At 48.1% G+C, this 26,844-nt stretch overlaps 1 protein-coding gene across 11 annotated transcripts in view; it reads left to right on the plus strand.

The window, feature by feature from the left end:
- The window catches only part of KANK4 (KN motif and ankyrin repeat domains 4), a 114,993-nt gene extending 92,699 nt beyond the window's left edge, over positions 1 to 22,294 (plus strand). For all 11 annotated transcript variants that reach the window (XM_075615951.1, XM_075615952.1, XM_075615950.1 and 8 more), the window contains 2 exons: positions 1,674 to 1,874; positions 19,933 to 22,294. In XM_075615951.1, the coding sequence (XP_075472066.1) occupies positions 1,674 to 1,874; positions 19,933 to 20,049 (318 nt within the window). In that variant the 3' untranslated portion in view covers positions 20,050 to 22,294. The remainder of the gene's footprint in view (positions 1 to 1,673; positions 1,875 to 19,932) is intronic.
- Positions 22,295 to 26,844: the final 4,550 nt, after the last annotated feature.

Raw genomic sequence — 26,844 nt, forward strand, 5'->3', positions numbered from 1 at the left:
AAACCAGGTCAAATCCCCCAAAGCGTGTAAAGTAAAACCATTCGCTAAAACAGTTGCGTTTCCTAAACGAGCATACTTTGTGTACGCATGATTACTCGTAAGTGTACCTCAATAGGTATAGTAAAGTATTGTCTAGTACAGGGGTGCGCAAATTGCGGGGTGCAGCTTCACTTACCTTGTCTCCGGCAACGCGGCCTCAATTGATGCCGCAGGGTAACGTGACATTATGGGACCCCACAACGTCATTTGACGCTGGAGACATGGTAAGGAGGGGGGCGCCGGCAGGGGGGCGCCGGCAGGGGGGCGCCGGCAGGGGGGCGCCGGCAGGGGGGCGCCAGCAGGGGGCGCCGGCAGGGGGGTGCTGGGGTTAAGTTTGCGCACCTCTGATTTAGTATATATAGTATTTAGAATAGACTAAATCCAGAAGGAACAGCCTATAACAGTGTCTGAATTACTTTAAAGGAGCAGCCCCCCCAGTCACCAGTACCCCTTGTTTTTACCAGTACGGGGAGCGTTTAGTCCAGGGGTGGGCAACTCCAGTCCTCAAGGGCCACAAACAGGTCAGGTTTTCAGGATATCCCTGCTTCAGCACCAATGGCTCAATCAGTGGCTGAGCTCAATCAATCAATCAAAGACTGAGCCACTGATTGAGTCCCTTGTGCTGAAGCAGGAATATCCTGAAAACCTGACCTGTTGAAGGGCCTTGAGGACTGGAGTTGAGCACCCCTGGTTTAGTCCCTGAAGCAGAACCATGTTAATGTCCGCTCCGGTAACCCCTTGGTTCCAGAGATACCAGTAAAGTTAGCGCCGGTACTTCCTGGCATTGTAAACGCCACGCGGTACCACTGGATGACGTTGCGGCTTCCTATTGGCTGCGTGATGCTGGAGATTTTACACCACCATTTTGTGTACTCTAGAGGGGACGTCCCAATTGCTACATTCAGTGGTAAATATCTCGGGGAGATCCCCTGCTTCCGATCAAAATATTGAACTGGGAGAACTGCTCCTTTAAAGTTGGGTTTCGTGGAGAGGACTTTGTGATCCAGACTATATCCCCAAATGTATCCAGCGTTTGTAGGACTTTTTAATCCCACCGATGTATTACAAATTAAATGTCTCCAATCGGTTTAGCAGCGGTGTGGTTGTTATATGAAAGTTCTATTTCTGATATATAGGCGCTCATTCTATTAAAGGAGCAATTCATGTGTTTTATTTATTTATTCTTTTTTTAACATAGGTTTTATGGTGGGGAGGGGGTCTCAGGAGTGGAACCCCATTAATTTCAGCTCCGGGGACCCCCTGCTTCCTGAGATACAGACCTCCAAAGAGGGCGCCGGTGTCTCGGCAAAGTTTAAAGCTCCTGTGTCACGCGGGCCAATAGGAAGCCCCACCTGATGATGTCACGGCTTCTTATTGGCCCGCAGGGCACTGGTGCTTTGAAACTCCGCCATTATGTGAACCCTGCTAGCCGAGCGGCGTGGCTACCGGCATCCCCTACGGAGGTAAGTATCTTGGGAAGTAGGGGTTCCCCGCAGCTGAAATGAATGGAATTCGGCTCCGGGGACCCCCTACTTCAACCCTATGTTAAAAATAAATGAAGAAATCACCCACAAAATCGCCGGCTCGGACTGTCTCTTTTAATGTATTTTGTCCAACAATTGTAATTGTTTCAGGGAGGACAAACAGCTCTGATGCTGGCAGTCAGCCATGGGAGATCTGACATGGTAAATGTCCTGTTAAACTGCGGATCTGCCGTTAACCTGCAGGATGAGGACGGCAATTCGGCTCTGATGATTGCCTGCCAGCTTGGCAACGTGGAAATCATAAAGCTCCTATTAGCTCAACCAGAGTGTGACACAGAATTAACCGACAAGGTCAGAAACGCCAGCAATTAATTTCCTCCGACTTTCCTTCAGGCTTTCTGTTGGGTGCGAAAAGCATGGGGCATGTATTGTTCAGGGATGGAGTGACTCAACCATTGGAAGGCGGCAAGAAATTGTCTTTCCCTCTGAAATGCAAGCATATGAACGATGATTGCAGGACAATTATCGAGAGGATATTTTACAAAGTAAAGGAGATAAGTTTAATTTATTGTAGCACTGGAATGAGTTCTGATGGTCTTCTTAGAACTTACAATGTCAAATCTTCCTAGATTTAGTTACAAGTGAAGTATTTTAAGTAAAAGAGGTGTGGTTAACCTATTATAAACTGCCGGAATAGGCAGAAACGTTATACAATGGTCTTAAGTTGCCTAAACAGCAGATGCCAGTTGAGTTACAATTGACAGTTGTTGGTATAGCTGACTAAATCATTTCTGCTAATAAGCTTCAGTTCCTTATATGTTCATAAGGAGATATTGTATGACATCAGTGGTTCAACATACTGTATGTAAATACCATGTTAGGACATAATACTTAAAGTTAAGATGCTGACTGGGTAGTTTTGTCTTCATAAATATACTGCAGTTTTAGCTGAAGTGAGCGAGAGACAGGCGAGGGACAAGGGAGAGACAGGCGGAGAGGCAGGCGAAGGACAAGGGAGAGCCAGGCGGAGAGACAGGCGAGGGACAAGGGAGAGACAGGCGGGGAGGCAGGCGGAGAGACAAGGGAGAGACAGGCGGGGAGGCAGGCGGAGAGACAGGTGAGGGACAAGGGAGAGACGTGGGGAGGCCGGCGAGGGACAAAGGAGAGACATGTGGGGAGGCAGGCAAGGGACAAGGGAGAGACAGGCGGGGAGGCAGGCAAGGGATACGGGAGAGACAGGCGGAGAGACAGGCGAGGGACAAGGGAGAGAAGTGGGGAGGCAGGCGAGAGACAGGCGGGGAGGCAGGCGGAGAGACAGGCAAGGGATAAGGGAGAGACAGATGGAGAGACAGGTGGAGAGGCACAGAATGATTGATTCCACCAGGATGTGGGGACATATTTATTCCACCATGAAGAGAGAGATGAATTAAAACCTAGATGAAGGAAAGAGAAGTTTTATCACGATATTAAGATCAAATACAAAGATTCCACTCAGAAACAGAAAACTATGCAACCATTTTTAAGAATACCAAAACTTATTTGGAACGTCACCGCCATTTTGTACTATTTTTATGTAAGTATTTATCTTCAAAATAAAAGTTTATTTTTCAGTGCAAAAACCAGAATGCCGAGTTCTGTTATTCTGGAGAAATGTATCGAAAAGACAAAGGATATTTAACAAAGGCTTTATGTATTTGTCATGTGGGGGAGTAGCAACTCCAGCCCTGACTTTCAGTCTTCCTCGTTACAGCAGGCGAAGTAACTAATCTCAGCTGAGCTTTGCCATTAAGTAGCAGACATTTCCAAATCTTCTTTGCTCGTTGCAAAACCAGAGGCCACCACCCGTCCCTCCTTTTCATACGCCCGTTTCCTTAACTTGGGCCTCTTCCTGTCAACCGTCTACGTTAGGACAGTAAAGCCAACGTATCAATTGAATGAATCATTAGCTTTGTTACCGATTAGTTACCTACGTCCACACGCGACAATGTCTAATTGTTGGGTTTGCTCTTCCATTGTGTGGGAACAAAGGCACTTCCAGTTTACTAAATGGAGCCAAAGGAAGTGTCCATTCTGCTGTCCAGGTTTCAGTGTAACAAGGAACTAGCACCTATTTCCCATCCTTATCACCTTGTGATTGGCGCAGTATCAGTAGCAGTATTTGGGGATGTATTAAGTGATACACATATCATAATGTGATGTATTGACTCTGCTTCTGTGCCCATCATTAAGGCGTTTCTTGGCATCCAACGCGCACCAGATCGGAGGTTGTATAAAACTCTGTTGCTTGTGATCTGTGTCATACGTAAGAAACGGCTGACATTTTATGGGCAGAAGAGGAAAAAATGCAGTGAATTAAAGAACACATTTCTGTGTTATTACATACGGCTGTATATCCATAATCAGTAAGAATTCCTGCAAAATAAATGGCATTAAAGTCACAAATGATTCAACCTTTTTTTTTGCAATTTAATTTTACGAGCACAAGGGAGGTTATTCCTTAAAGCTGTGATAGTGCCCATCGGGACACTATTGCACAGAACATCTCTTTTGTAGTCAATTCGAGCTTCTGTGCAATAGTGCCCCGATCAGCACTATCGCAGCTTAATGGGTAACGCCCAAAAAGTATAAGAAACCAAGAGAATGTAACAAATTTGACTGTTGGAAACAGAGATGGCCAAAAAGCTTTGATCAGTCAAAGTTGTATACACAGTGTAATTACCAGTCGTTCTGTATTTGGGCGCCTACAAACAATTACGGGTTTGTGGAGCAGTAGACAGCAATACAATCATGGTGAGTGACTGGGCTATTTTTTCAAGGTCTGATGTTAACAAAGCAATGGAAGGTTGGAAAACCCTGTTACCGTCCAGAGGTATTTAGACTTAATTACTTCCCCCGGAGAGTAAGCTCTCTCCGGTAATTACTTCCCCCGGAGAGTAAGCTCTCTCAGGTTATTACTTCTTCAGGAGATTAAGCTCTCTCCGGTAATTACTTCCCCCGGAGAGTAAGCTCTCTCCGGTAATTACTTCCCCAGGAGAGTAAGCTCTCTCCGGTAATTACTTCCCCAGGAGAGTAAGCTCTCTCCGGTAATTACTTCCCCAGGAGAGTAAGCTCTCTCAGGTAATTACTTCTTCAGGAGAGTAAGCTCTCTCAGGTAATTACTTCCCCAGGAGAGTAAGCTCTCTCCGGTAATTACTTCCCCAGGAGAGTAAGCTCTCTCCGGTAATTACTTCCCCAGGAGAGTAAGCTCTCTCCGGTAATTACTTCTTCAGGAGAGTAAGCTCTCTCCGGTAATTACTTCCCCCGGAGAGTAAGCTCTCTCCGGTAATTACTTCCCCCGGAGAGTAAGCTCTCTCAGGTAATTACTTCCCCCGGAGAGTAAGCTCTCTCCGGTAATTACTTCCCTGGGAGAGTAAGCTCTCTCCGGTAATTACTTCCCCAGGAGAGTAAGCTCTCTCAGGTTATTACTTCCCCAGGAGAGTAAGCTCTCTCCGGTAATTACTTCCCTAGGAGAGTAAGCTCTCTCCGGTAATTACTTCCCCGGGAGAGTAAGCTCTCTCAGGTTATTACTTCCCCAGGAGTGTAAGCTCTCTCCGGTAATTACTTCCCCCGGAGAGTAAGCTCTCTCCGGTAATTACTTCCCTGGGAGAGTAAGCTCTCTCCGGTAATTACTTCCCCCGGAGAGTAAGCTCTCTCCGGTAATTACTTCCCCAGGAGAGTAAGCTCTCTCCGGTAATTACTTCCCTGGGAGAGTAAGCTCTCTCAGGTAATTACTTCCCATGGAGTGTAAGCTCTCTCCGGTAATTACTTCCCCAGGAGAGTAAGCTCTCTCCGGTAATTACTTCCCCAGGAGAGTAAGCTCTCTCCGGTAATTACTTCCCCAGGAGAGTAAGCTCTCTCCGGTAATTACTTCCCCAGGAGAGTAAGCTCTCTCCGGTAATTACTTCCCCAGAAGAGTAAGCTCTCTCCGGTAATTACTTCCCCAGGAGAATAAGCTCTCTCAGGTAATTACTTCCCCAGGAGTGTAAGCTCTCTCCGGTAATTACTTCCCCAGGAGAGTAAGCTCTCTCCGGTAATTACTTCCCCAGGAGAGTAAGCTCTCTCCGGTAATTACTTCCCCAGGAGAGTAAGCTCTCTCCGGTAATTACTTCCCCAGGAGAGTAAGCTCTCTCCGGTAATTACTTCCCCAGAAGAGTAAGCTCTCTCCGGTAATTACTTCCCCAGGAGAATAAGCTCTCTCAGGTTATTACTTCTTCAGGAGAGTAAGCTCTCTCCGGTAATTACTTCCCCAGGAGAGTAAGCTCTCTCAGGTAACCTCCCCCGGAGAGTAAGCTCTCTCCGGTAATTACTTCCCCCGGAGAGTAAGCTCTCTCCGGTAATTACTACCCCAGGAGAGTAAGCTCTCTCAGGTAATTACTTCCCCCGCAGAGTAAGCTCTCTCCGGTAATTACTTCCCCAGGAGAGTAAGCTCTCTCCGGTAATTACTTCCCCGGGAGAGTAAGCTCTCTCCGGTAATTACTTCCCCCGCAGAGTAAGCTCTCTCCGGTAATTACTTCCCCCGGAGAGTAAGCTCTCTCCGGTAATTACTTCCCCCGGAGAGTAAGCTCTCTCAGGTAATTACTTCCCCCGGAGAGTAAGCTCTCTCAGGTAATTACTTCCCCAGAAGAGTAAGCTCTCTCCGGTAATTACTTCCCCCGGAGAGTAAGCTCTCTCCGGTAATTACTACCCCAGGAGAGTAAGCTCTCTCAGGTAATTACTTCCCCCGCAGAGTAAGCTCTCTCCGGTAATTACTTCCCCAGGAGAGTAAGCTCTCTCCGGGAATTACTTCCCCAGGAGAGTAAGCTCTCTCCGGTAATTACTTCCCCAGGAGAGTAAGCTCTCTCCGGTAATTACTTCCCCAGGAGAGTAAGCTCTCTCCGGTAATTACTTCCCCAGGAGAGTAAGCTCTCTCCGGTAATTACTTCCCCAGGAGAGTAAGCTCTCTCCGGTAATTACTTCCCCAGGAGAGTAAGCTCTCTCAGGTAATTACTTCCCCAGGAGTGTAAGCTCTCTCAGGTAATTACTTCCCCAGGAGAGTAAGCTCTCTCAGGTAATTACTTCCCCGGGAGAGTAAGCTCTCTCCGGTAATTACTTCCCCAGGAGAGTAAGCGCTCTCGGGTAATTACATCCCCAGACTATACACTGCCCCTGTGCGCGAGACTATACCCTGCCCCTGTGTATGAGACTATACCCTGCCCCTGTATGTGAGACTATACCCTGCCCCTGAATATGAGACTATACCCTGCCCCTGTGTATGAGACTATACCCTGCCCCTGTGTATCAGACTATACCCTGCCCCTGTGTATCAGACTATACCCTGCCCCTGTGTATGAGACTATACCCTGCCCCTGTGTATCAGACTATACCCTGCCCCTGTGTATCAGACTATACTCTGCCCCAGTGCGTGAGATTTTACCCTGCCCCTGTGTATGAGACTATACCCTGCCCCTGTGTATGAGACTATACCCTGCCCCTGTATGTGAGACTATACCCTGCCCCTGAATATGAGACTATACCCTGCCCCTGTGTATGAGACTATACCCTGCCCCTGTGTATCAGACTATACCCTGCCCCTGTGTATGAGACTATACCCTGCCCCTGTGTATCAGACTATACTCTGCCCCTGTGTATCAGACTATACCCTGCCCCTGTGTATCAGACTATACTCTGCCCCTGTGTATCAGACTATACTCTGCCCCTGTGTATGAGACTATACCCTGCCCCTGTGTATGAGACTATACCCTGCCCCGGTGTATGAGACTATACCCTGCCCCTGTGTATCAGACTATACCCTGCCCCTGTGTATGAGACTATACCCTGCCCCTGTGTATCAGACTATACCCTGCCCCTGTGTATGAGACTAAACCCTGCCCCGGTGTATGAGACTATACCCTGCCCCTGTGTATCAGACTATACCCTGCCCCTGTGTATGAGACTATACCCTGCCCCTGTGTATCAGACTATACCCTGCCCCTGTGTATCAGACTATACCCTGCCCCTGTGTATGAGACTATACCCTGCCCCTGTGTATCAGACTATACCCTGCCCCTGTGTATCAGACTATACCCTGCCCCTGTGTATCAGACTATACCCTGCCCCTGTGTATCAGACTATACTCTGCCCCTGTGTATCAGATCACTATATAAAAGGTTGCAGCCCCAGCGGTTGTATCCAATGTGTAATTAGTTTCTCCATTAGTCTGCCATCCTGTTTTAATAATTTATATTAAAAGTTATATTTTATTATTTTTGACACTCTGGGAGAGAGCATCACGATGGGAACCCTTCATATATCGTTTACATGCAACATTACCTTGACATTTTAGCTGAATAATATTATCAGGTTTAATGTACATGACACACATTTATTAGGCTGACAAAATTGCTGATTAAAGTGCAGGGTTCTGAACTCCGAACCTTTTCCTGAAAAAATAAGGTGCTTTTTTTTTTTTTTTAAACCATTTTTTTTACTTTGACGGTTATTAACAATGTGGACATTTAAATAAGACTTGACTGACAGAGTGTAAGCTCTCCTGTGTGCTAGTGAGGAGTGGAATACGCTACTAAGGCCCTTCATCAGGTTCCCTTAGCGTCCGAAACGCTAATCTTGTTATGTAATCTAATACAGGGGGGCTCAACTCCAGTCCCCAAGACCCCTCCAACAGGTCAGGTTTTAAGGATATCCCAGCTTCAGCACAGGTGGCTCAATCTGTCGAAGACTGAGCCTCTGATTAAGCTACCTGTGCTGAAGCTGGGATATCCTTAAAACCTGACCTGTTGGAGGGGTCTTGGGGACTGGAGTTGAGCCTCCCTGATCTAATAAACTCTTTGTGGATTTCGAATTCAACCCGGAGATCTCTCAACAATTGCTATTAAGTGACAGGTGGCTTCTTGTCTTCTCTGGAACACCCGGAATCCTCTTTCTCTTTGTCTTTACCCGAGTTTTGGTGTGCAGTACCTGGTATTACTGTCTAGGAAGTTGGATACTGACACTGGTGTTCAGTAAAGCCCTTTGGCTGCAAAATGGCACCACGTTGATGAAAGACACAAAAATATGTTCTTTGTTATTCACGAGACCCGAATCTTGGTTTCTCTCCAGTGCTACCCGAGATTTGGTGTCAGGAATCCCTGACACCCTCCCCCGTCCTCTGTTCTGTGTGCCGATTCTGGAAGCTCATCTGGTGCGCCCGACTCCCAAATTAAAAGTGGCAGCTCTGCTTGAAGTCTCCATGTGGCAGCTCTTTGCTGTTATGTAACTAAACAAACCTGTCTTTCAGATAATTACATTTCTACACTGTTGATTAAACCAAATTAACTTCAAATTAAAGCAACCACAGGAGGTTTTGCAGGGACACCACATACCTTTTTTTGTGGTTTACACTTCAGGGATTTTGTGAAATAATCTTTGTGGTTGTGTTAGTAAAGTCTTTGCTTGCAGAGGGGCATGTAACTTATTGCTCTGCTTATGTGTTTTAAAGGAGCCTTTCTTTAAAAAAAAAAGAACAAATTTGAAGCAGGGGGTCTCCGGCGCTGAAGCGAGTTGATTTCAGGAAGCGGGATATTTAAGGCGCCATATTAATAGCTCTGACTAGACCCCGTGTGGGCGGCTACCGGCAACCCCCTCAGCTCTGGAGACCCCCTGCTTCAAACATATTTTAAAATAAAACACATTAAAATAAGTGGCGACAGGATAGCCTCTAACACTTTGTAATTTATTCTCCCCCCACCCATTATATTAATGAAAAAGGTTTGGTAACAATGTAGCACATTCACTGTTGCCAGTTTAATAAATGGTACAGAGCCGGAACAAGCTGAAATTGATCGCAAACACAAACTAAGTAGCTGGAGAAACAGAGTCGTAAATTAAAAATACAAAAGAAAAATTCAATCAAAAAGGTATTTGCACAATTGTAATTAGACCTATATTGCGAGTGAGTTTAATTTAGAAGAGACAAAGCAGCCTCATTATAGAGCAAAGTCCACCCCTGAAATACTGAGTGGTTAACTATTTCATTTTATTCCATATTTGTCAGTAATAAAAGAAATATCCAAACAAATGAAGTAGTATTAGCGCTAGAGGTGGGCGAGGTTTTTTTTGCGAATTTGGATCCGCAGCGGAGCGGACGGTGCTTTTGGTCCGCGGATTTCAGCGAATCAATCTCAGTAAGGGCGAGTCAGGTTTGGCAGATTTTTTATTATTACCAGTACACTCCGTGGATTCGCAACCTGTGGATGGATTTGTAGAATCCAATCCGTGGATTCAGCAATTAGCCGATTCTTAAGAATCCGCCAACGAGTTGCTGAATCCGCGGATTGGATTCTACAAACCCATCAACGGATTGCATCCAACGGCGGTTTCTGATGAATCCACACGGATTAAATCCGACCAAATACAGGAAACAGATTTCGGCAGATTCACCATCTCTAATTGGCACGGTATTCTCACTGCATTTGAAACAGGTGAATCTGGTTTGAGTCCCAGTATGGGCTTCTTGTCACTTTAGCTCGCAATGCCTCAGGCGCTGAAATTAAACTCTGAGCTCTACAGGGCAAGAATGTCTGCAAAATCCTCTGCTACATACTCTGCAGTGATGTATATAAAATATTATTATGCTTATCATGATTGATGTATTTGACACACGCTTCTTAGACAGACAAACTCTATGATGAAAGATGCAACGGCCAAGTTATCTAGAACCAATATTCCCCACAATGCAGTGAAACCAATTTTTCATTGGGATTTCAGAAGAAGAGACCATACACAAAATATATACACAATATACCAATCTGTGATGAATCCTAGAGACATTACTAGGCCAGCCTGGGTTACCCTTCGATGCACTGAACATGGCATCGACAAGTAAGCAAAATGCAAATAGAAATAAAACTCTGCCCCTGTGTCATACTTCTTCCTCTCGCCTGCCCCGTCCTACATGAGAAGTATAATGCGGAGCTGAGGGTTCACTCCTTCAGTGTGAGTGGGTAATGCGGAGCTGAGGGTTCACTCCTTCAGTGTGAGTGGGTATCGGAGGAAAGACAAAACATCCCAGTGCCACATCCAATATGACAAATTATATAGTTAAATACTTATCTGTTGTTCTTTTCATAAGTGTCATTGAGTTCAATTCTTTGGATAAAACCTTTTTAAGCGTGCAACCACGCCAGGTATCCCCTCTTCTGCAAGCCCTAACACTACCTGCAAAGGCTCTCCTAACCTCTCTAATGGAGGGAGAACTGTCTGAATAGACGGGACAGGCGCACAGCCTGAACGGCCATTTAAAAGGTCGGATGGCTGAGGTCAAAACCAGGAAGGAGGGGTCTCAAACCTCCAAACCACTGTGTATGGGCACTGGAATACAAGGCTTTACTCAGTGTTTGAAATGCCAGTGTTTAATAAAACTGTCTGAATACCATTTGAAACAGTTTAATGCTGCTATAAAGTGAACCGGAGGCCCAGGAGGAAAGCAGCGCCATCTTTCTCTTTAACCTCTTTGATGGCAAAAGGAACTGTGGCATATTTCTTTGGTTAGGCTTCTGCTCAGGTGCCACGGGAGTAGGTGAGGAAGTGCTTGTTCACAGAAAGGGTGGTGAATTTGTGGAATAACCTCACAACGGAGGTGCATGAGGCTCATACAACAAATACACATGCCATACAAAAACATTATTAACCACATATACATTGCAATATATAAATATAGTGGTCATTAACCACTTTGAGTGTCAGTGAGGGTACCAAGCCCCTCTCAACGAGACCTTAGGTTAATGATAAAACACCTAACTGAGGGGTGGCCGTCTTTAAGGGCCACCAACATATCAAGTTTAAAGGATATTCCTGCTTCAGCACAGGTGGCTCAATCAGTGGCTCAGTCTTCGAGCCACCTATGCCGAAGCAGGGATGCCCTTAAAACCTGACCTGTTGATGGCCCTTCAGGACTGGAGTTGGCCACCCCTGATTTAACCCATCGACAATGAGGTCCTCCATGATCTTCAGGATCAATAACCCCCTGTAAATTCTCAAGAAAGATAATCCAATGGGATTAATATATTAATATATCTATCTGTGCAGGAAAAAAGAAAGTACTGCAGTTCCTGCACACTCTAAAAGTATACAATATATCAGTATCTGTGCGAAAAAGCAGCCAAAAATGTATAGAAAAATGATTATATGAAAACACTGGTGAGAACTAAGGATATGTAAATATAAAATACATTTTTATTACAATACCGTACATAGAGAAATATATATAAATATCCCAAACAAACAGCCTTCCCTATTTCTATTTCAAAACAGAAAAAAGAAACAGGAAAATAACTATTATATATGTACAGTGGCAAGAAACCTTTGTGAACCTCTTAGGATTTTCATATCTCTCAAACCTAAAATGTTATTAGATCTTAATCTAAGTCCTAATAATAGATGAAGATAACCTGATCAAACTAAGGACAAAAAAAACATGATACCTTTAAAACATGTATTTATCCACAAATGATTCAATATCCATGTGTGAAAACGTATGTGACCCTTTAGATTCAGTACCTGGTGGCGCCCCCTTAAGCAGTAATAATTTAATGTAAGCATTTCCAGTAACTGCTGGTCAGTCTCTCACATCGGGTTTGAGGAATTTGGGCCCATTCCTTCTTACAGAACTGCTTCAATTCAGTGACATTTGAGGGCTTCCTTGCATGGACAGCTCGCTTCAGGTCCAGACACAACATTTTGATGGGGTTTAGTTCCTGACTTTAACCAGGCTATTCTAAAACGCAGAATTTTTTCTTCTGCAGCCATTCTTTTGTAGGTCTGCTTGTATGTTTAGGATCATTGTCTTGATGCATGACCCACTTTCGCTTCAGCTTCAGCTCACAGACAGATGGCCTGATAATGCATCCGTCTGTGAGCTCTAGATTCTTCGGATACAATGCAGAATCCATGGTTGTGTCAATGATGACAAGACGTCAAGGTCCTGAGGCAGCAAAGCAGCCCCAAACCATCATACTCCCACTGTGTTAGAACGCATTTGATTTCACCAAACATAACGTTCATCATTGAGACCAAAAAGTTCTACCTTTGAATCGCCTGTCTAGAGAACATTGTTCCAGAAGTCTTGTGGATCAGGCAGGCTAGAATGTTCTTTTTAGAGAGCAGTGGTGGTTTCCTCCTTGTTATCCTTCCATGAACACCATTCTTGTTGAAGTGAAACTTCTTTAGTGGCACCTCATTCGTAATGGGACAAAAATGCATTGTGGAGACAGAAAATGAAACGGATGTGACGTCATGAAGTAAGTGCTGGCAGTTGAGGCCGGGTTGTGTTCTGGCTCAGCCCGACCCCAACACTGACATGCTCCCATCCGCCCTGCTAACCTAAAAATCACTATCGCCGCCGGCGGCGCTCCTAACGGCCGCCGCTCCCCCCCACACGCCCGCTGTCACATGCGGTGGCGATAGCCGCTGGTGCCGCTCGTCCGCCTAACTGTCTGGTGCTGTTCGCATATGCCGCGCATGCGCGCACAGGCACCTTATCGGGCCCTGTCGCCTCTCACAGCTCCTGCTCCGGTAACGTGGGAAGCAGGGGGTTTGAGCGCGCCGCTTCCCACGCATCACTGCCAAAGGGGGGGTGGGAGGAGGAAGGAAGAGCGCTGAGTGCGTGCGCGCACACGTGAGTTACTGTGCCCTGTCGCCTCCTGCTCCGGTAATGGGGAGTGGGGGGATTTGAGCGCGCTGCGTCCCCCACAGCACCATCAGAGGGGGGGGAGGAAGAGCGCTGAGCACCCCACGCATGTTACCGTGCCCTTCTGTACCCCCCTCATGGCCACGTACCTCCGCCGGGGAGCTGGCTGCAGCAGGACACACAGTCGTGTCCGCAGCTCTGCCGGGGGTAGAGAATGGGGGCTGCTCCGGTCGTATACCTCCGGGGGGGGCTTCTCAGGAGACTCAGACAGCGCCCCCCTGGTCCGCAGCTCCGCCGGGGTGGGGGGAGTCAGGAGAGAGGGGGCAGGACACAGACAGAGAGATATACACACTACACACAGAGAGACACACATACACTGACAGACACACATACACACACACCCTGACTGACACACACACATATTGACTGACACACACACACATTGACTGACACACAACACACACTGACTGACACACATACACACACACTGACTGACACACACACACATTGACTGACACACATACACACACACACTGACTGACACACACACTGACTGACACACACTGATACGCATACACTCTGACACACCCTCCACTCCACCCCTTCCCCCCCTCCACTCCAGCCCTTCCCCCCCTCCACTCCAGCCCTTCCCCCCCTCCACTCCACCCCTTCCCCCCCCTCCACTCCACCCCTTCCCCCCCTCCACTCCACCCCTTCCCCCCCTCCACTCCACCCCTTCCCCCCCCTCCACTCCACCCCTTCCCCCCCCTCCACTCCACCCCTTCCCCCCCCTCCACTCCACCCCTTCCCCCCCCTCCACTCCACCCCTTCCCCCCCCTCCACTCCACCCCTTCCCCCCCTCCACTCCACCCCTTCCCCCCTCCCCTCTACCCCTTCCCCCCCTCCACTCTACCCCATCCCCCCCCTCCACTCTACCCCTTCCCCCCCCTCCACTCTACCCCTTCCCCCCCCCTCCACTCCACCCCTTCCCCCCCCCTCCACTCCACCCCTTCCCCCCCCCTCCACTCCACCCCTTCCCTCCCCCTCCACTCCACCCCTTCCCCCCCCTCCATTCCACCCCTTCCCCCCCCCCTCCACTCCACCCCTTCCCCCCCCCCCTCCACTCCACCCCTTCCCCCCCCCCCCCTCCACTCCACCCCTTCCCCCCCTCCACTCCACCCCTTCCCCCCCCTCCACTCCACCTCTTCCCCCCCCCTCCACTCCACCCCTTCCCCCCCTCCACTCCTTCCCCCCCCTCCACTCCTTCCCCCCCTCCACTCTACCCTTCCCCCCCTCCACTCTACCCCTTCCCCCCCCTCCACTCTACCCCTTCCCCCCCCCTCCACTCTACCCCTTCCCCCCCCTCCACTCTACCCCTTCCCCCCCCTCCACTCCACCCCATCCCCCCCCTCCACACCACCCCTTCCCCCCCCCCTCCACTCCACCCCTTCCCCCCCCTCCACTCCACCCCTTCCCCCCCCCTCCACTCCACCCCTTCCCCCCCCCTCCACTCCACCCCCTACCCCCCCCCTCCACTCCACCCCTTCCCCCCCCCTCCACTCCACCCCTCCCCCCCCCCTCCACCCCTTCCCCCCCCCTCCACTCCACCCCTTCCCCCCCCCTCCACTCCACCCCTCCCCCCCCCTCCACTCCACCCCTTCCCCCCCCCTCCACTCCACCCCTTCCCCCCCCCTCCACTCCACCCCTTCCCCCCCCTCCACACCACCCTTCCCCCCCCCCTCCACTCCACCCCTTCCCCCCCCCTCCACTCCACCCCTTCCCCCCCCCTCCACTCCACCCCTCCCCCCCCCCTCCACTCCACCCCTTCCCCCCCCCCTCCACTCCACCTCTTCCCCCCCCTCCACTCCACCCCTTCCCCCCCCCTCCACTCCACCTCTTCCCCCCCCTCCACTCCACCCCTTCCCCCCCCTCCACTCCACCCCTTCCCCCCCCTCCACTCCACCCCTTCCCCCCCCCCCACTCCACCCCTTCCCCCCCCCCTCCACTCCACCCCTTCCCCCCCCTCCACTCCACCCCTTCCCCCCCCTCCACTCCACCCCTTCCCCCCCCCTCCACTCCACCCCTTCCCCCCCCTCCACTCCACCCCTTCCCCCCCCTCCACTCCACCCCTTCCCCCCCCTCCACTCCACCCCTTCCCCCCCCTCCACTCCACCCCTTCCCCCCCTCCACTCCACCCCTTCCCCCCCCCTCCACTCCACCCCTTCCCCCCCCTCCACTCCACCCCTTCCCCCCCCCTCCACTCCACCCCTTCCCCCCCCCCCTCCACTCCACCCCTTCCCCCCCTCCACTCCACCCCTTCCCCCCCCTCCACTCCACCCCTTCCCCCCCCTCCACTCCACCCCTTCCCCCCCTCCACTCCACCCCTTCCCCCCCCTCCACTCCACCCCTTCCCCCCCCTCCACTCCACCCCTTCCCCCCCCTCCACTCCACCCCACCCCTTCCCCCCCCTCCACTCCACCCCACCCCTTCCCCCCCCTCCACTCCACCCCACCCCTTCCCCCCCCCTCCACTCCACCCCTTCCCCCCCCTCCACTCCACCCCACCCCTTCCCCCCCCTCCACTCCACCCCACCCCCTTTCCCCCCCCTCCACTCCACCCCACCCCTTCCCCCCCCTCCACTCCACCCCTTCCCCCCCCTCAACTCCACCCCTTCCCCCCCCTCCACTCCACCCCTTCCCCCCCCTCCACTCCACCCCTTCCCCCCCCTCCACTCCACCCCTTTCCCCCCCCACTCCACCCCTTTCCCCCCCCCACTCCACCCCTTCCCCCCCCCACCCACCCCTTCCCCCCCCTCCACTCCACCCCTTCCCCCCCCCTCCACTCCACCCCTTCCCCCCCCTCCACTCCACCCCTTCCCCCCCCTCCACTCCACCCCTTCCCCCCCCTCCACTCCACCCCTTCCCCCCCCTCCACTCCACCCCTTCCCCCCCCCCACTCCACCCCTTCCCCCCCCTCCACTCCACCCCTTCCCCCCCCTCCACTCCACCCCTTCCCCCCCCCTCCACTCCTTCCCCCCCCCTCCACTCCACCCCTTCCCCCCCCCTCCACTCCACCCCTTCCCCCCCTCCACTCCACCCCTTCCCCCCCTCCACTCTACCCCTTTCCCCCCCTCCACTCCACCCCTTCCCCCCCTCCACTCCACCCCTTCCCCCCCCTCCACTCCACCCCTTCCCCCCCCTCCACTCCACCCCTTCCCCCCCTCCACTCCACCCCTTCCCCCCCCCCCTCCACTCCACCCCTTCCCCCCCCTCCACCCCTTCCCCCCCCTCCACCCCTTCCCCCCCTCCACTCCACCCCTTCCCCTTCCCCTTCCCCCCTCCACCCCCTTCCCCTTCCCCCCCTCCACCCCCTTCCCCCCCTCCACCCCCTCCACCCCCTTCACCCCTTCCCCCCCTCCACCCTACCACCCCCGTCCCCCCCTCCACCCCTGTCCCCCCCTTCCCAACCCTCCCCTCCTCCCCTTCCCGCTGCCCTTCGCCTTCCTGCCCCCCCCCGCCTTCCCGCCTCTGCCTTTCACCCGCCCGCACTCCGGCCGCCTCTGCCTCTCACCCACCGCCTCACAGCCGCCGCACGCACTCAACAGACACCCGCCACACTCGACACACACCTGTCGCCACTCACACACCCGCCACACACCTGCTGCCTTCCGCCCATACGCACCGACATCACTGACCCGCCGCCTCACACCATAGCAGGACCCCCACTCACAGACAGCACTCACAACCCACGCGCCACCCGCCGCCTCACACCCTAGCAGGACTCCCACTCACAGACAGCACTCACAACCCACGCGCCAACCGCCGCCTCACACCCTAGCAGGACCCCCACTCACAGACAGCACTCACAACCCACGTGCCACCCGCCGCCTCACACCTTAGCAGGACACACTCCTCACATTTTTACATCTGTTATGTCACCAAAATATACATTGTACTGTGGTGTGTTTACAATAAACCATTTTTAAACAACATCGTAATACATTTTATTCCATCTTTCTTTTCAACGTTATTATCCAACCTTTACAACAAACAGTCACCTATTGTCCCACGATTTATAAATAATACTACCTATTACGCATTTACATCCCGGGCAACGCCGGGTATATCAGCTAGTAGTTATATATTTAGAAGTATATTTAGAAGAATAGGATTAATCTATTTAATGGATTGCCCTTGTAAATTGCTTTTTTTTTTGAGGTGTATCTTTTGTCTTGTGCATTGTTAGTATTGATTCTCCAGCACGATAATTCAAGGATTCTTACCTGAATCAACTGACTCCCGGATAGCAGGGATCATGCTGTGTTACAAAATGAACATAGTCTTCTAGCTGTTTTATTCCATCAACTCCTAGCCCGCCTAGAATAGGTAACTATTCTGGTGTCCTCCGCAGCATGGTGCCGGCCTCTATAATACCCGATCCTCAAATTCTCAGATAAGAACAGGCTGGGGATTGTCTATCCCCAATAGTTAGCAACATCCTTTGTTCTTGGAACAGTAAAGGCTGGTGTAGATAGTGTCACATAATTACCCAGAGAGTCAATATATCACAAGGGTATGATGTATCTGGCTATGCTGGACTCCCCAACGCGCGTTTCACCAGGCAAGATATCTGAAATACACCCCTGCAAGAAGCTAAGTATCCTTGAGTTACAGCGATCATGCTTGGGTATCAATATTAACGATGCACAAGACTAAAGATGCTCCTTTAAAAAAAGCAATTTACAAGGAAAGTCCATGCAATACAGGAATCATATTCTTCTAAATATATCGCTGTATAGTTGTTTGGATTTACACATACAGTACCTTCCGGGGACTTGCGAGAGAACTTAAAAAATAGATATATATTCCTGTTTATTAAATAGAAATAGGGGAGCTGTTTGTGTGGGTTATTTATATATATTTTTTCTATGTATTGCAATAAAAATGTATTTTATATTTACATATCCTTTAGTGCTCACCAGTGTTTTCATATAATAATTATTCTATACATTTTTGGATGCTTTTTTGCATAGATACTATATTGTATACGTTTTAGAGTGTGCAGGACATGCATTATTTTTCTTCCCTCCTCTTTATTATATTTAATAGGGCACTTAATGTTTCCAAATGCACATCTCATTGTGCCTTAAAGAGACAATAAACCGGGGATTTTTTTTTTTTAAACATAGAATTGAAGCCGGGGGGGGGGGGCTCCGGAGCGGGAACCCATAAATTTCAGCACCGGGGACCCCCTGCTTCCGGAGATACTTATCTCCATAGTAGGTGCCGGTAGCCGCTACGCTCGGCTAGCAGGGATCACGTAATGGCCGCTTTTCGAAAGCTCCCGCGCCCAGCGGGCCAATAGGAAGACGCGGTCATCAGGTTCGGCTTCCTATTGGCCCATGTGATTTTGACATGTGACTTTGCTGAGATACCAGCACCTCCTTTTGAGGTCTGTATCTCAGGAAGGAAGGGGGTCGGCCGAGCCGAAATTAATGGGGTTCAGCTCCGGAGACACCCTGCTTCAAACCTATGTTAATAAATAAGAAATAAAAAAAAGCGTTGCTCCTTTAACTGATGCACCTTCACGGATATCCCAGATAATGTGCGATATAAACTAACAGCAAAGTAAAGTACTGAAGAAAATCCAGCACACCCTAATAATAGATACAAAGTCACTGGTATATAACCAATTTGAAAATTTAATCAGTGCACAAATAAGTCAAACAACTGACAACGCCACACTAGGAGAACAGATCACATATAGGTAGGGCCATACGTGGGATGTACAGGAGGATAAGGGATAAAGGAAAAAAAAAATATATATTTATTTTGCCAATTAGTTTAGGGATATTGTATGTGTATGTAATTAGAATATTACTTAGAATTTGTGGAGGGTCTTCTATTGTTTTTACTTAGGGTCAGCTCTGTTGTTGTGGGTTCTGGGGCTAGGGAAGTACCCTCTTGTTCCCCTGGGACTGAGGGGAACGGGCCTGACGAAGGGACAAGTCCCGAAACGTTGCCCCACTATACTCCCCCGTTGTGACCCACTTTTTTTTTTTCTTCTTTGTCCCCTTTCCACCATTCACCTCACCTTCCCTTCGTTGTCCCATCCTACTTTTCCTTTATCCCTTATCCTCCTGTACATCCCACGTATGGCCCTACCTATATGTTATCTGTTCTCCTAGTGTGCCGTTGTCAGTTGTTTGACTTATTTGTGCACTGATTAAATTTTCAAATTGGTTATATACCAGTGACTTTGTATCTATTATTAGGGTGTGCTGGATTTTCTTCAGTACTTTATTGTGTTTGAGAGGGATTGGGCCCTCTCTAGTCCGTGGCACCCCGCTTTGTGTATATTTATCTACTTTGTGTGAGTGCTGTCTATTACTTTTGTCTATAAACTAACAGCAGCTATTGATGCTAAAATATGGGCTTTTAATGCTGAGAAGGGAAACATGGATAATCGTTTCCCGCAGAAAGTGCATTTCAAGTGTTTAATTATTTTTCTGAAACAGACTTCAGCAATTGTAAGAAAGATGCAATCAGTTGTTCTTAAATGTGCCGCTTTATCATGGGGAAGATGGAATCTGCCTTTAACCCTTTAACCCCTGGAGACATTAAATGCAAACCAGATATACGAATAGTCTGCATGAAATAATAATCAACTGAATCGTTTGTTTCCCTTTTTTTTTTTTTTTTTTAACAGGTTGGCAACTGTGCCGTGTCTATTGTCGCTGATTCTGCCCCCAGCGAGATTGCAGAGCTTCTACAAGCCCACACAGAGCACGGCCATGCCCCTGCTTCAGCCGACATGGGAAAATGAGTCTCATTGTAGCCTGAGACCAATAACAAAAGCCCTATTCTGTAAGCGATCACACCAGCGGTCGGACGGTGCGAGTGCGGAGTGGATGCGATTCCTTTCTGTATTGTTTTCATTTGCAGAAACTATGCGAGATATGTGCATACACTTATACCCAATGGCTATGCTCATTTATAAGCTTCGGGGAGGAATCCATAAGTAATGCGTCACTGTATAACATGCAGATATATCTTTTGCAGCAAAGTTCACATACGTTAGCTGCTTTTGGAATGGTAATCCATGTTTAAACCTCAGTGTTACATATACAGTATTATACAATTGCTCAATTAGTTGGCAAGGTATTGTATGTTCTAACTCAACAGCAACTTCCTTTTGCATCATTCGTCTTTTTAAATGTCTTTGATACTACAGCAGGGGTGCTCCACGCCAGTCCTCAAGCACCCCCCCCCCCCTCCAAGAGGTCAGGTTTTCAGGATATCACTGCTTCAGCACAGATGGTTCAATCAAGCCCTGCTTCAGCACAGGTCGCTCAATCAGGACTTGCTTCAGCACAGGTGGCCCAATCAGAGGCTCCGACTTTAACTGAGCCACCTGCGCTGAAGCTGGGATATCCTGAAAACCTGACCTGTTGGGGTGGGGGAAGGGCGGTTTTAAGGGCCTGGGGACTGGAGCACCCCTGTACTACACAGTATACATAAATGCTGCTTTTCTTCATTTCCTCGACGTTCTCTATAGGCACTGTACTTCAAGCACAAAATGCACAATGTGTACCAGGCGCAGAAGCGTTTGTACGAGGCCCCCTCGCTAGACGGCTAAAATAGCTTCAGGGTACTTCTATTAAAATAGTTTGTTCCTTTTTGTTGGACTCCATCCCAAAACTCACCGGTATTTCCATCTATTTCACTTGGCAATCTTGTTGAATACCCGATTGATGGGCCAGGCAAGTTAGGCTTATTATTGGGGTATGTGCATTATCACAGCCCCCCCTCCAAACTATTAAAGCAATAGCAGATTTCTATGTAAAAACACGGATATGGTCACCTTCTGTTTGCACAGTATTGGTGTCTGCTCCATTCAGTCTAGGAGCCAATACAATGCGTAAACTGCGCCTCCTGTAGGTAATTGGGATGAGTAGACATCCTGGTACCCTGAGCCTCATGGTCTGATAAGTCTGTACCTTACAGTATCCAGATTCTGGCAGATTTAGGGCAGGGGTGGGTGGGCGAACTCCAGTCCTCAAGGACCACCAACAGGTCAGGATATCCCTACTTCGACACAGGTGGCTCAATCAGTGGCTCAGTCAAAGTCAAAGACTGAGCCACCTGTGCTGAAGCAATGCAATCCTGAAAACCCGACCTGTTGGTGGCCCTTGAGGGCAGGAGTTGGCCCACCCCTGATTTAGGGGGCCCTAATCTGTAACTAGCAAAGAAGAGGTTAAATAGATGGCCAGGTTGCATTAACTCCTTTGCTCCCAGGAGGTGCAGCAATGTGCTGCAGGTCCTTCAGCACTGAAAGCGTAAATATTACCACATATTGGATTGTAAGTCTGACTTCCATATAGTTGGAGGCAGCACCTTAGAAATACACTGCCCACTGTTTGATATTCAAGAAGCTTATATTTGCCAACGTATTAACATTCCTGCCCACTGCAGTTTTCATATGGGTAAGTGGGACTGCAGTCTTAATATTAGCTCCAAGCACAATTTAAACAGCTGAGATCTCTCTGAATAATTTAAACACAAGTGCAATAATAAGGGCGGCCTTTTAGTGCCAGACGCTGCTGCGAAAATGAAGCTATATGTTAGGAACCCAATATCTCTGAAAATGTTTTAAAGCCGCAATACAGGTTGTATTTTTTATTACAGGATTGAAGCAGGGGGTCCCTGGAGTTAGAACTGTGTTAATTTCAGCTCCGGGGACCCCCTGCTTCCAGAGATACTTACCTCCGCAGGGGGTGTCGGTATCTATGCAGCCAGGGAACTGTGTGCCTAATGGAATGGCAGCGTTTAAATGTGTGAATCAGTGCAAGGTTGGTAGCCGGCTATACAAGGTGAATCTGGTACGTGGGTATAACCAGACATTAAAAAAGTTATGGTGGGTAAAAAAATAAATAAAAGTGACAACAACCCTACACCGTACAGTGTATAGTAAATAAAAAATATCACTTGTGAGCACATTCACATGTCTCAGACAAGCACATTTACCCACCAGTAATGTAATATAAGAATATGGTGCTTTCAATTTTTTTTATAAAATGAACTAAAGAAAGGTGTTCCCCATTTATACAGAAGAAACTACCCCAAACATACGAAGCACAATAAGGATCCAATCCTTCCGCCACACGGTGTATATTCACTATGTATGTATTCAAAACGATGTGCTTGAACAGCCAACATAGCGCAGAAGTGGCTTAGTGCAGAAGAAGTTATTAATAAATACATGTAATGGTTCAGCAATGTAAGTGTTTTTCTTTCATCTACAATTACCTAACATTTCACTATAAATATCTTAATTATCCTTTGAATATTCTTTTCGTTATTGTTTTCTAATTTTTATACTATAAATTCCAATTTTTTCCACATATGTATTCACGTCACATTTCCCTCTTCTGTATTTATCCAACACCATTTAACACTTTTTCTTTTCACATTTGATGTAAATAAAATCAACAATAAAATGAATATTATCAATTGTTGTCTAGATTTATGCCCAGAACCAAGGTTTCTGGACCCTTCCTACGTACCGCGCGGGTCAGTCACATGCAGCACTAGGGCTCTCGTGGTGGGTTAAGACAGGGATGCGCAAACTGAGGGGCGCGCAAGATTTTTCTGGGTATTCGCGGCGGTTGCAGCGGCCCCGCGCTCTTCTCCAAGGCATTTAATTTAACCTGAATTTACAGAGACTCAGCCGGCTTCTGGACGCGTCTCCATGGCAACGTGGCGTCAAATGAAGCCACAGGGTCATGTGATGCCACCGCTGGTGAAGTCATGACATCACATCACCCCTGATGCCGCACTAAGGTAAGAGAGGGAGGGGGGGGGGCGCAAGCTCCAGGGGAGACATGGCAGGGGGGGGGGGCGCAGAGATGGGTTAAGAGATGTTTGGAGCCTGCAAAATGCTACGATTCAGCACACGTTCTCAGGACCATTCCAGAACTGAAAGGGGTTATGGATTAAAGTCCTGCTGCAAGGGTACGTAGCTTGCAGCTATAAAACACTGCAGTATATAAATGTCTAATGTCCTGGTATAATTAGGTGTAACTGCTTGTCTGATTATTGAAGCAATGTACATCAGTGCAGAAATTGGATTGTTAAGGCAATGCACAGCATGGCACAGCATGGCACAGCAGCATTCTGGCAGAGGATGTATTAAGAATATACTCTTCTCTTGTTGAATATGTATGTATATCTGTATGTATATGGTGCCCACAGTGTACTCAGTGATTTACAAGAGGGACAATACAGTACAGGGAATAATACAATAAGTGCAACAAACAAAATCAGACAATAGGAAAAAAAAATCTCCCCCAGAGAGCTTACAATCGAAGTCATACGCTACAATTGGGAGTAAGTGCAGTAGATGGCAGTGCTTGCCCACAATGGTTGTAGGAATGACAGCGAGTTGCCATGAGTCCAGGCTATTGAAATACTTCATGTACAAGGTGAGTTTTAATGTTTGACTTAAAGGTGGGAAGAGAAGCTGCTTGGAGTAGACAGAGTCTGAGTGAGTTGCACAGGTAAGGGGCAGTGAGGGGGAAAAGGTTAAAGGGCGAGAGGGCAGTCGAGGTGAAAGGGGTGGAAAGGAGACAGTTTAGAGACAAAAAGGGGCATAGCGAGAGATCAAAGCTGATATGTAGGGAGCAGGTGAGTGTAGAGCCTTGAAGGTAAGGAGAAGGTGGGTAATCCAAAACTTGATGGGGAGCAGGAGAGGGATTTAAGGAGGTGCTGAACATGGACTGTTCTTGGAGAAAGTGAAATTATTCTAGCAGCAGAATTTTACATAGATTGCAAAGGAGAGAGTTGGGAGGCAGGGAGGCCTGTTAGCAGTATGTTACACAAATCCGTAAGGGAGAGGATAAGGGCAGGCATTACAGTTTTAGCAATAAATGGACACTGCGGATCTTGGCAATGTTACGGAGGAAGAAGTGACCAATTTAAGCCATGGCATGAATGTGAATAAAGAAGAAAGGGAGGAAGTCAAACGTCACACCTAGGAAACATGCTTTGGCGACAGGATAGATGATGGAACCAATTACCGAGATGGAAAGGGGATATTAGACAGAGATTAGGAGACAATAAGAGGAGCTCAGTTTTAGACGCATGAAGTTTAAGCCGGTGGAGCACCATCCACGAGGATATAGCCACGAGGCCATTTTAAGGCTGTAGTTTACATCTGGTCATAATTCTGCCCCCATTCAGCAGAGAAGAAAAGGTATCTGTTTTAAATTCTCATCCATATCTATTCACATTTTGATTCTTTTAATTCTGTAGGCTGTTATTCCCAGAGGCCTTTTATCTGTCACACACGGCTGCATGTTATTGATTTTATTTCCTGTTTGTGCTGCACTCATTCGAACCAAAAGATCAATGTTTACGAAGGAGACCTGGGATGGTTAGAGAAAGCACAGAACAAAGCTGGCACAAAATAATGATCCAGATATTTAAACGTTCATGTAATATACTATTGCTCAAAATGTTTCCATCATTCCATGTTATCCTGATATTATTCCTGGTTCATATAACTTCAGTTTTGCCCTATAAGTACGTCTTATTTGGTTTCTACACACTACTTGTACTTAATCATATACCATCATGGCAAATGAAAGACTTATTGGTTCCCTCGAGATTTGTGAGGGTTATGTTTTTTTTTTTTTAACAAGATTTCTGTGATTATTTGAAAACAGCAATTTTATTAGATTGCAGAGAACACATGGAAGCAATAATCCCCTTCTAGCAGCTGTTTCTATAGTTTCAACTCAGGTTGCAGAATAAGGTGAGACTTGGATGAATATTGATCTGTCTGTAGATGAAAATCATCTCCAAATCTGATCAGTGCTATTTTCTATTAAGATACTTCAGGTTGGCTTTGGGGTACTTGGGTCCCCGGGGGAAGAGTCATTGGGGGCCCCTTAGAGGTTTCAATTTCTGATTTAAATATCACTTTACCCTGTCATGAAACGACAATGAAAGTGTCATAATATATTCAGTGTTATTAATATTTATTACAACTGGAGTGAAGAATATTACAAATTACATTATACACGTAACATTATCTCAACCCCCGCACTCTAACAGTTACACAAGTCAGAAACAGCAAAACTTTAAATGCGGTCACCTGCAAATGTAAAACTACAATAAAATCACAATAAACTGTCATATAAATATCACAGCATCAACTCAATTTGGGGGACCCCTGCAGTGTGGGGCCCAAGGCAGTTGACCTGGTTTGCCCTTACCCAAGGCCACTATTGGATATTTAATAATAATTTATCATTATTTTCAAACACCCTGGGAAGTTACTAGGTTATAAAGTCTAGCTAAATGTCATGTATAGCGCATACACAGATGAAGTCAGATTTGGAAGTCGGCCCCGAATTCCAGGCTGGACCAAGTTCAGGCGCGGAAGAGGAGGGACTAGGAGTGAAGGATAGGCCGTAGCTGGCGAGAGCCGGATCCCTGCAGCCAACAGGCTTGGCAGCTGGACGTGGAAAGTCAGGCTCAATGTCCAGTGCCGGCCGGGCCCCTGGAGCCACCCTGGGTTACCACCACACCGGGTTTAATCCGGAGACTATGGGTTTGGGGCACTTAACTTTGGGACGCCTCTGGCATCCTTCTGCGAAGATGGCTGCACTGGGTCAAATGATGCCTCGTTGCCATGACAACGGAACACTACGTGATGTCCCGTTGCCATGACAACGAGACACCACGTAGCGTACTCTTGTCATAGCATTTGACGCTGTGCAGCCATGTTCACTGGAGTTGTAGGGGGAGATGCAGGAGAATGCCGGAGACGACGCACAATGCCGCCGCAGGCAAGGGAGAATTTTTTTACATTTTTCTCTGGGTTTGGCCTTCAGTAGAAGATGGCAAACCTGGCGCCACCAGGCAATGCTTTTTACCAAAAACGAAAGCCAGCCAAACAGTTCTAAACCCATTGTAAACGCCTTCTAGCCTTCTACAAGACCTTTTATATCACATTACTAAGGGTTGGGGCAGATCTGTATCATCCTTATAAAATGTTGTCTAGTGCCAATATATATATATATTCATAGAAATGTAACATTTTTCATACAATTTGATGGTAAGATGTGTGCACTATTTATATCACATGTAGCACCAAGTTAGTGTGGTAAATTGTGCTCGTCACAACTGTAGAGGTTATTTAAATAACCTTGACTTAAAATGCGTACGCAGTAACTTTATAGACTGTAGTTAATATGATTAGTGAATCATATTTTGGTAACTGCTCCACCTAGTGGCTAATTGCAAATCTAGGCCATCGTATCTCAATGATTTTGTGGAAGAGCTGTTACATTCAGGAACATAATGCGACATTACCTAAAACAAAGTACATTATGTTTTTTGAGTTAACATGAAATCCACAAAGCTAATTGTATGCAAAGGCAATGTCTGTAAATCGGCTCAATAGCACACGCCTAATGGCATTGTTATTGTAACAAAGATGTAATCTTCCAGTAACGTGAGATTATGCGAGTCTTGCTGTTACTCTGATATAGACGCCAAAATAAGAATTTTGCTGGCGTAGAAAGAGACAGAAAGGATGAGATTTAAATAATGG

Source organism: Ascaphus truei, chromosome 10, assembly GCF_040206685.1.
Source record: "Ascaphus truei isolate aAscTru1 chromosome 10, aAscTru1.hap1, whole genome shotgun sequence".
Taxonomy (NCBI): domain Eukaryota; kingdom Metazoa; phylum Chordata; class Amphibia; order Anura; family Ascaphidae; genus Ascaphus; species Ascaphus truei.